This window comes from Numenius arquata, chromosome 2 (genome assembly GCF_964106895.1).
Source record: "Numenius arquata chromosome 2, bNumArq3.hap1.1, whole genome shotgun sequence".
Lineage (NCBI taxonomy): Eukaryota > Metazoa > Chordata > Aves > Charadriiformes > Scolopacidae > Numenius > Numenius arquata.
Window position 1 is genome coordinate 31539504 of NC_133577.1, and position 12800 is coordinate 31552303.

Consider the following 12800-nt stretch of genomic DNA (forward strand, 5'->3'; position numbering starts at 1 on the left):
TGTGTTTCCAAGCATGCAGATATACAGTTACTTTGTTGAGGTTCTAAATTTTTTGAACCTTGTGAACTTTTTCCAGGGAAAAAAAAAAAAAGTCTTAGCAGTTAACGCTGAATTCTGTTCTGTGTTTGTGGTTTTTATCCAGTGCCTTGCACAAGTGTTGGTTCTGAATCTCGTGCATATTAATGTGGTTTGTCTTTTTTTTTTTTAAATGTGAAATAGTACCACTTTATAGTATGCAATTTGCAGTGCTTTGTTATGCCACTAGAAGAAGGAGAGTTAGTGTTTTGTAGTACACAGCAATGTAAATTTCAAGTGTTTCTTTGTATTTTTATAGCCTGCTTCATCAGGAGATGACAGAGCCATGTGCTTTACCTGTAGTGTGTGTTTGGTGTGCTGGGAGCCTACAGATGAACCTTGGTAAGTTTAGTGATGTTTGGAGTAGACTTAATTTTGTATTGAAGAGGTTAGAAATCTTTGGATGACAAGGTCAACATTGTTTCGATGGGATTTCCGGTTGAGTGTAGGTAGTGTCCCTGACAAGAATGGATTTCCAGTATGATTCCATGGGACAAATAAAATAATTTCCAGTGCTATGTCAAACTTCTGTGTAATGCTAAAGCCAAGAAATTGTAGTTGGTTTTACTTCTTAATTTTGATTTGCTATTTAATTTCTTTGCAGGGATCTAAACTCAATCTTCTGTATGACTGGAATTTTAGAGCTCTTAAACTGCAATGGTCATGCGGTGCATATTTGCCTTTCATGTGAAGTTGCAAAATCCATTACTAGTTTCCTGACTCAGCTAAAATTGTGCATAGCAACAAAAATGCAGGACATTATAGTGATTTTAAAAAAGTTCTCAGCATAGTTTTTGTCTTGATTATTTGGTGTTTATAATTGTCATTTGAACACATCAGATTCCTGACTTGCTGGAAACTTTCCCTTGTAATATTATCTTCATAGTCCTTGTCTCTCCCTTTTTCTTGTTAGTTTCCATACATTTTGTACTAGTGTAGTTGCTCTTTGCCATGTGTCTGCCTTAGATATATATTGAGATTAGAAGGTGGTTTTTTCATGGTTCTTAGTCACTGTGTCATTCAGAACTGTGTTCCATTTTGATTGTTGTAAGTGTAGATGTAGAACTAAAGACAGGTCATTGCTTCATCTTACTAAGGTTACTTATAATAGTATCTTACTGGAATTGTAATGTATGCTCTGTAGATTTTAATCTGTGCTTTTCTTCATGAAGACTACTGCCTATAGAACAATTATTTTTTTTTTTTAATTGATTAATTATATTAAGAGCACTGTGTGTAGATTCCTCCATTTGAATATGAATTATCTGTTAAGTGATCAAAGGCTTTAATACAGTCTGCTGTTGAGAAACAGCAGGGAAAGGTGCGTTAGTAACTTCAGAACTTTCTTGCATGCTTGACTGCAGCACAGTTCAAACAGTTCAGTTTCAGCTTCATTTCAAGGGCTGAGTTTGTATATGATGTATATATTTTTCACAGTAAGAAATCAATGTTTACTGTGTTTGTTTTTAATATGAAAAGGTCTGAACATGAGAGACATTCCCCAAACTGCCCGTTTGTCAAGGGTGAGCACACTCAGAATGTACCTCTTTCAGTCACACTGGCAACAAGTCCAGCACAATTTCCCTGCACAGATGGCACTGACAGAATAGCCTGCTTTGGATCTGGAAGTTGCCCTCATTTTCTAGCTGCTGCAACAAAACGAGGAAAGATCTGTATATGGGATGTTTCCAAACTTATGAAGGTATACAATATAAACAACCAGCTTTTATTACCTATTTACTGATTAAGCATATCTCGATTTAAACCAAAGACCTCTTCTGGTTTTTTTGTTGTTGTTTCTCAGGTCCACTTAAAATTTGAGATCAACGCATACGATCCGGCTATTGTGCAGCAACTTATGTTATCAGGAGAACAGAGCTCAGGGGTTGACTCAAGGAGACCAACACTAGCATGGCTAGAAGATTCGTCTAGCTGCTCAGATATACCAAAATTAGAAGGAGACAGGTATGCCAATCTACAAAATTAGAAATATGAAAAGCTGCTGTGTAAGTGGTAAATGCCATTTAGCCATGCTTTGTGAAACATAAGGTTGGCAACGTATTTTTTTTTCCCATGGAGATAATTTTTCTAATCACTGTGTTTCTCTACACAGTTCAACGCTTCATAAACAATAGTGTAAATTTCTGTCTTTAAATCCAGTTCCATTTTATTCCTGCTGTTTCAGTTTTTACACCCCACTAACAGAGAGATACCAGATCTCATTGCTGTCCTGTGCCAATGTTCCAGAGGCAGAGAAAAAAAGAGAAAGGAATACAAGTTTTGGAACAGCTTTTCATTTTAGTTACGGATTATGCATTTCAGGTTTTGAAATTAAGGCTACCCTAAGACTTATGGAACATGCTTTTTTCTGATGGCTTCTCTGTAATTTCTGGTTATGTCATTCTGAAAATAAATTATGTGGGTGTGCTAGGAATTGCTTTCATTTTGTACCTTTAACACATGCATAGAGACTCTATAAACAATTAAGCAGTCCTGTCGCAAGCTTTTAGATAAGCTAGAGGGTATGCCAGTGCTTAGAAAGTGTCATGTGAGAAAAAGCAGCGTTCTTTCACTTGTGCTTCTTACAGTCTGTTACTGGAAACTATTTTCTCATATTACCAAAGCTCAAACAAAAGAGTGAATAATTGTTGGAAAAGTCAGGACAAAAGGGGATGGGGGAGGTTTGCTAGTTTTCTGAATGTTTCTTCTTAAACTTCAGCATCATAGAAAGTAACAGTACTGCTACATGCACAGGAAAGGAAATCTTTCGGTTTAAGCTTGGTGTGATTCCTACAGGACTGCAGAGCAAATATGAAGCTTGCTGTTGTGAAGAGAGTGTGTAGAAGCGTGGGCAACATCAGAGTGTGGGGCTTAACAGCTGCTGGGGCCTAGACTTTTACTGTAGCTTTAGGGCTGTAAACTCCTTGAGAGTTAAAGAATTAAGCAGATTTTAAGAGCTGATTAAAGGATAGTACAATCAAACTGCTAAGAACTAAGCATCTTTCACTTCATTTAATTTATATGACATTTACTATAGTTTTCCCGCTCAAGTGGAAGCTGGATGAGAATCAAAGTGTTGAATTGACGCTGTCTTCTTGTGAAATGAATGTGGATCAGATTTGAGCCAAAAATAATCTGTTTCTTGGGTGTGAGGAAGCATTCAGTTTGTTGAAATTTAGGGATCTGACTTGATACTGAGTAGTTATACCTGAAGCTGCAGAGGCACTGCTGTTACTTCTGTGTGCAAAGAGCCTGTAATATGAAACTGTTTCTTATATTGGAAAAATTGTGTAAAATCTTCATATATTCTTAAACTACTGAAGGCCTGTTTGTTTTGAAGAAGTATTTTGAACTGAATCTGCTTTTATGAAAAAAATTACTCAGCTGGTAGTGTTTTTAAAACCAACACACTGTTCATATGCTCTTTCTGTACTAGCTACAAAGTTGCCTTGGTAGAATTGAAGACCAGTCTGGCAGCTCCACCTTTCAGAGACTATTTTGAGGGACTTTGAATAACGTCTCATCAGTTCTTAGCGATTCTGTTTGTTTGGTTTTGTTTTTCTTGGAAAGATTTCTGAGAACTGGCTTTCATTTTAATTCCATTTATGTCTGGGTTGTTGGGAATACCATAGTAGAATGAGGCAAACAGAAAGCTTGCCTGCTGGTTTGATGACAAAGGAAAAAAATCTATGTTGTTAGTGTCTGTAACGAACTCATCAATGGATGTACAATGGTGACTAAAAGAAATGCCAGGTTATAATTTACATTGTATTTTTCACTAAATTATTTTTTTAATTTAATTGAAAACAAGAATGCAGCTACAGTGTACGTGGTGTCATTCATGCGTTATTTTTTTCCAGTGATGACCTACTGGAGGATTCAGACAGCGAAGAGCATTCCAGATCAGAATCTGTGACGGGTAGGTTATATCTGATCCATATAATAGTTTAGAGGTCAGGAGGGAAATTGTTCTTCTCAGGCTTTTAAAAAAGCCCCATCAAAAGCAAAGGATATTATATTCACTGTATTAGAAAAAAGAAGAAAGATTGACCTTGAAAGCAATGCCAATAGTTAAGTCACTGTTTGTGTGGTGGAGAGATTACATACAGGAGAAAAGAAAAATCCTACTTTGTTGGTTAATAAATGTCTTATTTGACAACAAGCATCGCTTATCTTGCTGTCAATAAAACACACAAACCAAGTTAAAAGACCTTACTTAGAACAGCAACAAATTACAGCTGTACAAAATCCTTTAAATTCAGGGGATTGTCAGAGAGAGTTCCTGCATCTTGACTGTTTCCCTGTGGGTATGTGCTTTGATAGACCATTTCTCTTCCTGAGTGAAGTTTTCATATGGAAGCAGAACAGTGCTGTGCATGGTGTTCCTGTGCCAGTTTCTTAGAGGCTGAATCAGAAATTTTGATGGGAGGGAGGATTACATGCTTATTTTCCCTAATCCAGTTTATATCTTTGAATAAGGATCAGCAAGCGGGGAAAAAAAGAAAATGTGCGTGTGCATATGCAAGGATTTTTTTTTTTAACAAAAGTATTAACACAAATGGTACTCTGTCATTTGTGCTTTAAGTCACCTCTTTATCTGGGTTTTTACAGTGTCCTTTCTAATATTTTAAATCTTTACATTACTTAGTTGAACTGTTATGATTCATTGTTATTCTTGTAGTACTGTTTAATTTGATCAGGCTGTCTCTTTTAAGTTTTTACTGGGTTTTGTTTTATAGTAGCTTGGAGTTCTTTCTATTAGATGATCTGTTACATGGTGGAAAGTATCAAGTTTTAGAGTGAAATGACATGTTTTTCAACTAAGATTGGAGAATGAATCTTCAGAGTTGCAGATATTTGATGGTACTGGATTGTCTAGGAAGGAAGGGGAATAATATAGGGCAGAACATGAATTGTGTTGATGAGATTAGTTGGATTTCAATATGGTGGTCTAACCAAGTAGAGTAATGGGTGGAAAGATAATGCTGTTTAACCTTTGTAACAAGTCTCCCAGTAATGTCTTGTTATCTTTACTATCACTCTTGTTGATAAAATTTAGAGAACTATTAGTCTATGGAAGGAATGTCTCTGGGCCTCTTCTATTGTTTCTTGACTATCAAATCTTGAATACACAATGTTTTAACATATCGAAACTGTAGAGCAGTGACTTTTTGCTTAATTATGAGCATAAGTCCATAATGTATGCAATATGATTCCTTTTTTGAACACATATTATGTTAAACATTTTTGTTTTAAAGGGCATACATCGCAAAAAGAAACTATGGAAGTCAGCCTTGATATAACAGCTCTCAGCGTTCTTCAGCAACCTGAAAAACTTCAGTGGGAAATTGTTGCAAATGTTCTGGAAGACACGGTTAAGGATCTAGAAGAACTTGGGGCAAATCCCTGTTTGGCCAACTGTAAGAGTGAAAAGATGAAGGAAAAACATCTAGAACAACACAACATTCCCTTTCCTTGTTTATTAGCTGGAGGTCTATTAACATACAAATCACCTGCTACCTCTCCTGTTAGCAGTAACTCTCAGAGGTCACTGGATGGCTTAACTAGGACTCGAGGTGAGAGTGTCTCGGAACAGGGATCAACTGACAATGAATCCTGCACTAACTCAGAACTGAATTCCCCTCTGGTAAGGAGGACTTTACCTGTATTGCTGCTATACAGCATTAAGGAGTCTGATGAAAAAGCAGGAAAACTCTTTTCACAGATGAACAATATTATGAGTAAAAGTATACATGATGATGGTTTCACAGTTCCACAGATCATTGAAATGGAGCTGGACAGTCAGGAACAGTTGCTGTTACAGGACCCCCCTGTGACTTACATTCAGCAGTTTGCAGATGCTGCAGCCAACCTAACTTCTCCGGACTCGGACAAGTGGAGCTCTATGGTTCCCAAGCCTGGGACTTTGGTTCAGTGCCTGCGTCTGCCAAAGTTTGCAGAGGAGGAGAACCTGTGTGTAGATTCAATCACTCCTTGTGCAGATGGAGTTCATTTGTTAGTAGGACTGCGGACTTGTCCTGTCGAATCTCTGAGTGCAATAAATCAAGTAGAGGCCTTGAATAATTTAAATAAATTAAACTCGGCACTATGTAATAGAAGGAAGGGGGAACTAGAATCAAGTCTTGCTGTAGTGAATGGCACAAGTATTGATGTAATCCAGCATGAGTCACCAGCAGATGTACCAACTCCTTTAATAATTCAACCTGAACAGAGAAGTGTTAGTGGTGGATACCTAGTGCTTTATAAGATGAATTATGCCACTAGAATAGTTACTCTAGAGGAGGAACCGGTAAAAATCCAGCATATCAAAGACCCCCAAGACACAATTACCTCAATGATTTTGCTCCCACCAGATATATTGGATAATCGAGAGGATGACTGTGAGGAGCCTGTAGAGGAAATACAATTAACTTCTAAAAATGGCAGTGGGAGAGAGAGAAGATCTGAGATCTCTACTCTTGGGCACCTGGTAATAACTACTCAGGGAGGATATGTAAAAATACTAGATCTTTCGAACTTTGAAATTCTGGCCAAAGTGGAGCCACCTAAAAAAGAGGGCACTGAGGAACCAGATATGTTTGTCTCTGTGATATACTGTTCGGGCACAGACAGATTGTGTGCATGCACCAAAGGTAAGACTTTTCTTAAAAAATTTTTTTTAATATTTCATTTGACTGTATTTGGATTATATTATAGAATATTAGAATTTAAGTTTCGAAATAGTAGTAGGCGGTGGGCAGTTTCCTTCATGCACCAATGTCTCATTTAGTTGTCCTGCACTTGAATGCAGCTCTGGTGGAAACACTTAGCCTCTCAGAGGGGCTAAGCTGGTGGGATGGTTCACGCATTTCAAATGAACTCCTGCCAATATTATGTTGAATTTTCTCTACCAGAAGAATTTAAATTGACATATTTCCTCCTTTCACCATGTCATGTTGATTACACAGTTCTCCTATGAGCAGCTGATAATCACACGTAAACCTGATTTGAGTTTTCAACAGATAACATCAGGCTTATTGTAAAAATTTCATGTGTGTTAGGGGCCCTGTGTTTATCACTTACCTACCAAGATTTTTAGTAGTGGAGATTTTAGAGATGCTTTTTTAGTGTGGATGAAGACATCACACATTGGCAACTAATATTTATGTTTGCAGGTTTCCCAAAGGAAACATTCATATTTACTAAATTGTTCTCTTTTGGTAACTGCATTTGAGGAAATGTCTATTAAACTCTTTCGGCTTTATTTAATAATGCACATTTTTCCGCATTAAAATGGAAAGGATAATTGCCTTTGAAGACTGTTAGTATATCATATCCATGTCATAATGTTTTTACTTATAATTTGCTGATCAATCTCATTTAAAAAAACAGACCTTGCTAAGGTTTTTTTCTGCAGAATTGTGCTACTATTCATTTATTTCTTACACCAAATCTATTCTGTCTGTCTAGTGTTTTAAGATTAATGAGAAAAGTTAAAGGACATATTGTTACTGTGCATGGTACTTTCCCATCCAGTGTTAGCACATACAGTAATTATATTCTTGTAGCATTTGGTATTATCTAAACCTGTTTTGGGACTTTGAGTGTAAGATATGCAGGTCTGTTGAGTTGGGAGCATTTATTCTGTGTGCGTAGGAGTATTTGTCTCTTCTGCCTAGATAAACACCACCTCCGTTACTGGCTGGAGAATACTTCATCTTCCTCATAATAGACAAGCACATCATTCTGCTTTTTTCAGTAAATATATCTGTATTTTTTCCTCTCTGAGAGTGTTACAACATCCATCTAGCTTTGCCGTGACATCTTTTTTTTTCTTGATGTCTCTAAGATGATTGCGATTTTGGTTTTTTTTCTTCTGTAGTCCTTTATGCCACAGGTATCCCTCTGCCCTCGTTTCCTCTTTTGAATATAGTACTTTGATAACTCTTCATTTTATCTTATTTATCCATTGATTATTATTATCTTTCATTTATGCCCACTGCTCCTCTCTTTGGAACTTGATTTTCTGCTTTGCAACCAAATTAGAATGAACTTCATTATTTTCATTGTCTAAATGTCTTTAGAAGCTTTCAATTTCTGTTCCTTATTTAATATTTCAGTCACTACTTCTGGTATAATTTTTCTCGCTTTTGAGAAACTAAGTCAAAAAGCCATCATAAATATTTAGGGACCAATGTCCATTAGACATCTGGATTTCGGGGTCTGATGCTAGAGTCTGAAGCCTGAGTGTCTTAACTTTATGCCTAGATATGAAGATTTGTAAAGAATTGCTTGATCTTAAACGTTTATAATAACTGTAATGCATAAAATTCAGGAATACTAGAAGAAAAAATAAAAAAGCTTAACTCTTAATGTAACTTTTTAATCCTATATCTTATTGTACATTTGAATAACAACGTACGGAATAAGTTTTGCATACTTCTTGTTGTGTTGAATTATAATCATCCTTTAAATGTTTCTGCTGTAAGTGGGTAAGATAGCTTATGTACCTGCTAGGCAGCTGAAGATTTTTATTTTTTTTTAATTATTATTATATTTTCTTAAATGCAGTTTTCTTAGGCTTCTTCGAAAATCACTTTGAGGTCTTAGCTCCTCTAATATTTACTACCACGTATGAGATGGTTCCTGCAATCTGACAGCATTAAGAAGATATGTGTTGAAAGTAGAATAGCTATATTCGCTGATGTATTTAATGTTAATCCTTCTGGCAAGTCACTAGAAGATGTAAGAAGACAACATAAGTGAAAATGAAGATTTGGAACTTAGATGCACTAGAAATGCTTGGATGTTGTTGGAAAACCCTTAAAGAATATAAGCTGAGCAGTGCATTCTTTCCTGTTTACTTGCTTGGATGGGGGAAGTAGGCAAAGAGGTACTTTAATGTCTGAAAGTTTTGGATACAGAATAGCTTTTTTTTTTTTTTTTTTCTGCTGCTCCTGCTTGTTGACATATTATTTTCATTGGTAGATCATATGATTTTTCCCATAGCTGCCTCCGAGATATAATTGAAAAGAAACCTCTGTGTGAATAGGTGTTTCAGGCTTTGAGTGGTTTTATGTAAAGATGTTTTAGATCTCCATTTGACATTATCTATCTTTGAGTTATTCTTAGCCCACTTCAAAACGTTACCTCTTGGTGTCAGCTTCAGGTGCTTCTTTCTTTCTGCAACGGTTATCTGGAGGTGACCTCTGGGGGGAAGTGTGCAAGTATATTCTTGGTTCCAGTTCTGCTAAGGAAATGTAGTGGACTTTAATGTCTTTGTATTTTGCTTTCTTCTCTTCCCTTTCCCGAAGGTAGACTATACTTAATTTCCCTCTTAGTAGTGACTACTTTGTGTGTTATCATATGGGAGTTCTAAAGATTTTTTCTTGTGTCGTTAATATAAAACACTTTAAATTCTGCTATTGTAGCATCCAAAATAATCCAAAATTCTTTATTATAAAACTGTGCAGTAAGCTGACAGGTATTGTTTTTGAATAGGGTTACAGCTGTAAGGGTGGTCATTTGATGATATTTGAAGCCTGTTGTCTGCTGTTTAAAAGGATCAGATATAGCTTGTTTTGGATGCATAAGTTTCCAGAGCTACAGTTGTCATCACCTTCTTTAAATCTCAGTTTTCACCTAACCATATTTCTTTTTTTTAAATTACAGTCCTACCAAAAATTACTGAAGAAAATGATCCATAGCATACATTCTATGTTTTTTTGTTTGGTTTGTTTTGGATTGTTTCCTTAGTTTAGGTGTTTAGCTGTGTTTGCCATTCAGGTAATTTTTTTGAACTTCACTTTAGAGTATGGAATGAGGTGGAAAAATGGGCATATCTGCAATGTTCTTTTTTTAATTTAACATAAAGGTGCAAATCTCTGATTGTAGTTTGTTTGGGCAGTTTTGAAAATTGTGCATACTTGTGTTTCTGGGAGTATTTTTAAAAAGATCATTAAGAATTGTCAATTTTCTGTCTTTCATTGCTACTGATTTTCTCCCTTGTCAAGTCAGAGAGCTTCAGACACTGAAGTTCCTGAAAGTGAGGTGGTATTTCAGACAAATGCTACAAGAAGTGGAAATGTTTGTGATGTGGTGAAGCAGGTACTTCCCTGCCAGACTGTCTGAGTAGGTGTTAAAATCTGTATGATCTGTTTGAGTGCTTGAGTTCCCTCTAGTGAGTGAAGTATTCCTGGATTGTGAAATTTGCAATCTAATTCTTTCACAAATCTAGTTTTTGAATGTCTGTGTTTAGTGAAGGTTTTACAGTAAATCATTTCCTTGGTGAGTCCTGCTGAGTCTTTGCATTACTTCCAGGGAAATATTTCTCAACAGAAAGTCAATTTGATTTTTAAGAAGTGGTTCTTCAGTAGTTCCCTAAATTCATTTAGTTATATTTTCAGTATAATTATTATTTGGAAGTAGTTTGGGGAAAAGCAGGGGAAAAAAAGTTTTTCTACTTGTTTTCATCATAAGAAAGAACTCTAGTGTCTTTTTATTCTAGCAGTTCTCTTTTCTGTCAATTTTGCTTCAGAGCCGACAGACAAAAAGACCCAGCTCCAACTGAAGTTCCATAATCAGCTGCTCGCACATAGCTATTCCTAGATCACGTTGGGTCAGTTCTTTTGGATATTGTCTTTTTTTGAATTAATCCGACTTGGAAGCTGTAAAAGAGACCACGAACACTGAATGTAACCCATCGTGTACATTTGTATCTTTCTGATTGTTTTACACTTTCATTTATAAGCACTTTTTCAATTAGATGTCTGTTTTGTGGTTATGTTTTTTTCAATGTTCTTTTCTATATACACAATTCTCCTAGATTCTTCCCTGCAGTGTTACATTAAAACAAAAGTTTTTCTGGTCACTTCTCTTTGTTGGAGAAATTGTTTTCTCAGACTGGAGTTTATATGTTGAAAATGAGTTGTCTATGCTAATTTTTCCTGTTGCAAACCTGGCACAACTGGATGGCAGTTTTATATATTTGAGAATTGATTCCCCTAAATCTTGTACCTTTCAATTATAACAAATATCTTGCTCTTGAGTTGTATATAGTGTATTAACTACTCTCTGTAGCTTTTTTTCTGGTTTTGTTTGGATATCTTAATTGTCTCTTCCATGTCATTAGGCTTTGTCAGCCTTGCATACTGGTGTATTTGAAGTTCATGAATCGATTTAGTGTTTTGAATTTTCTGCCTTCATAGGCAATGGAGTCTAAGAGGATTGGGGAAGGGTCGAGTTTTTTTCCACGTCAGAATTAGTGTTGGAAGTAATGCTAAGAGATCATCTTCAAGTCAGGGTCAATAACACCCATTCAGAAGTAGAGTACTCATCAGCCTGTTTTTGAAGATGTTCAACGTGGAGATTTAGCAGCATTCTCATGAAACGTCTTCTGTCGCGTGCTGTCCTTGATGATGCTTTTTTTCCCTAGTGTATAGCCTGTATCATCTTTGCTGATTGGAGTCATTACTGTCCTTTATGGACATGGCAAAGAGATTACTTCAAAAAAGGAGGAGAAGACAGTTTATTTATTTTCTTAAGCTGAATATCTCCAATCCTTTTAAACTTTCCTCAGGGGCTTTGAAAGAAAAAAAAAAAAAAAAACGTTTCTCTCATGTCTCAAAAGACCTGCTCAAGTCAGTCCACATGTTTCTTGATGAGATACCCAAAACCAGGCACAGTAATCCTACGGATGTCTTTGAATGGAACAGAGGAATTCCTTAGCAGCTCTGCAGTCTGTACATACCATGTGTGCATAGACATAGTGGGGTGTTTGCACTTTTGAGCAGGAAATTGAATCAGGTTTGTCTTCTGACTCACAAGAGGTGCTTTTACTTCATTCTGTAATAACGCATTTAATTAATTCTTGCTAGGCATCGTAATTTTCACTTGTCCCTGTTCAGTTGCATTCTATTTTTTCATAAGCTGGGATGGAATTTTACAGCTGAAATCTCCAAGAATAGTGTAAATTCTGTTGGAGTGAGGTTTTGGGGAAGCTTTCTTGAGGACATTTTTCAAGTGTTCTGAACGAGTATGTTTAGAGCTAACCCTTTCTCTACAGCCCAGTGGTGAGATGTGGAGGGCTGTAAGTTGTTTAGTTGTTTCCTGGAGAATGGCTTTGTTTTCTTAATTCCTTTAACTATTTGGGGATTGTTCGACTATGTCCTTGTGTTGTGATTTGCTATTGACAATTGCGTCACTCTTCCAGACTCCTGCCAGAGTGCAGGATATGTTCAGGATACTGAACATTTCACCGGATTGGCTTTGACTTCAGTGACCTAATCTCTGACATGTTCTCTAACTTGTGCCAATGCTGCTTTCCTGGAACCAGTAACTGTTTTGCCAAAAGGAAAGTTGGGATTTATTTGGATGGATTTTTGATTCTTATATTCTGTTTGTATAACCCACCAGGTTCTTGATTCCAAGCAAATTGCAGATTTTAAATACAATTCAGAATTAAATTAACAGTGTTTTAAATGTGTTGCCCGTTATTTTCAGGAAATATATTGATGCTGGTTTCCAATTATTCTCCTTTGTGATCACTGAGTACATCAGTGCCAGCTTTCATATCTTCTTTGTAGTGCAACAGAAGGCATTTATTGCCTCTGTCAAAGTGACAGAAGCAGAGAAGTCTTCAGGTAAGCTACTACTTACGATGGTTGCTACCTGGCTAGAATTAGAAAGCACGAGATGAGTCACTGTTTCAGCCTAGTAGTGCATAC

General features: G+C 36.4%; 1 protein-coding gene across 2 annotated transcripts in view; it reads left to right on the forward strand.

Annotated features, from left to right (window-relative positions):
- BIRC6 (baculoviral IAP repeat containing 6) overlaps positions 1-12800 on the forward strand; it is a 184941-nt gene that overhangs the window by 23070 nt on the left and 149071 nt on the right. For both annotated transcript variants that reach the window (XM_074165164.1, XM_074165172.1), the window contains exons 6-10: positions 335-417; positions 1555-1777; positions 1880-2040; positions 3936-3994; positions 5334-6728. In XM_074165164.1, the coding sequence (XP_074021265.1) occupies positions 335-417; positions 1555-1777; positions 1880-2040; positions 3936-3994; positions 5334-6728 (1921 nt within the window). The remainder of the gene's footprint in view (positions 1-334; positions 418-1554; positions 1778-1879; positions 2041-3935; positions 3995-5333; positions 6729-12800) is intronic.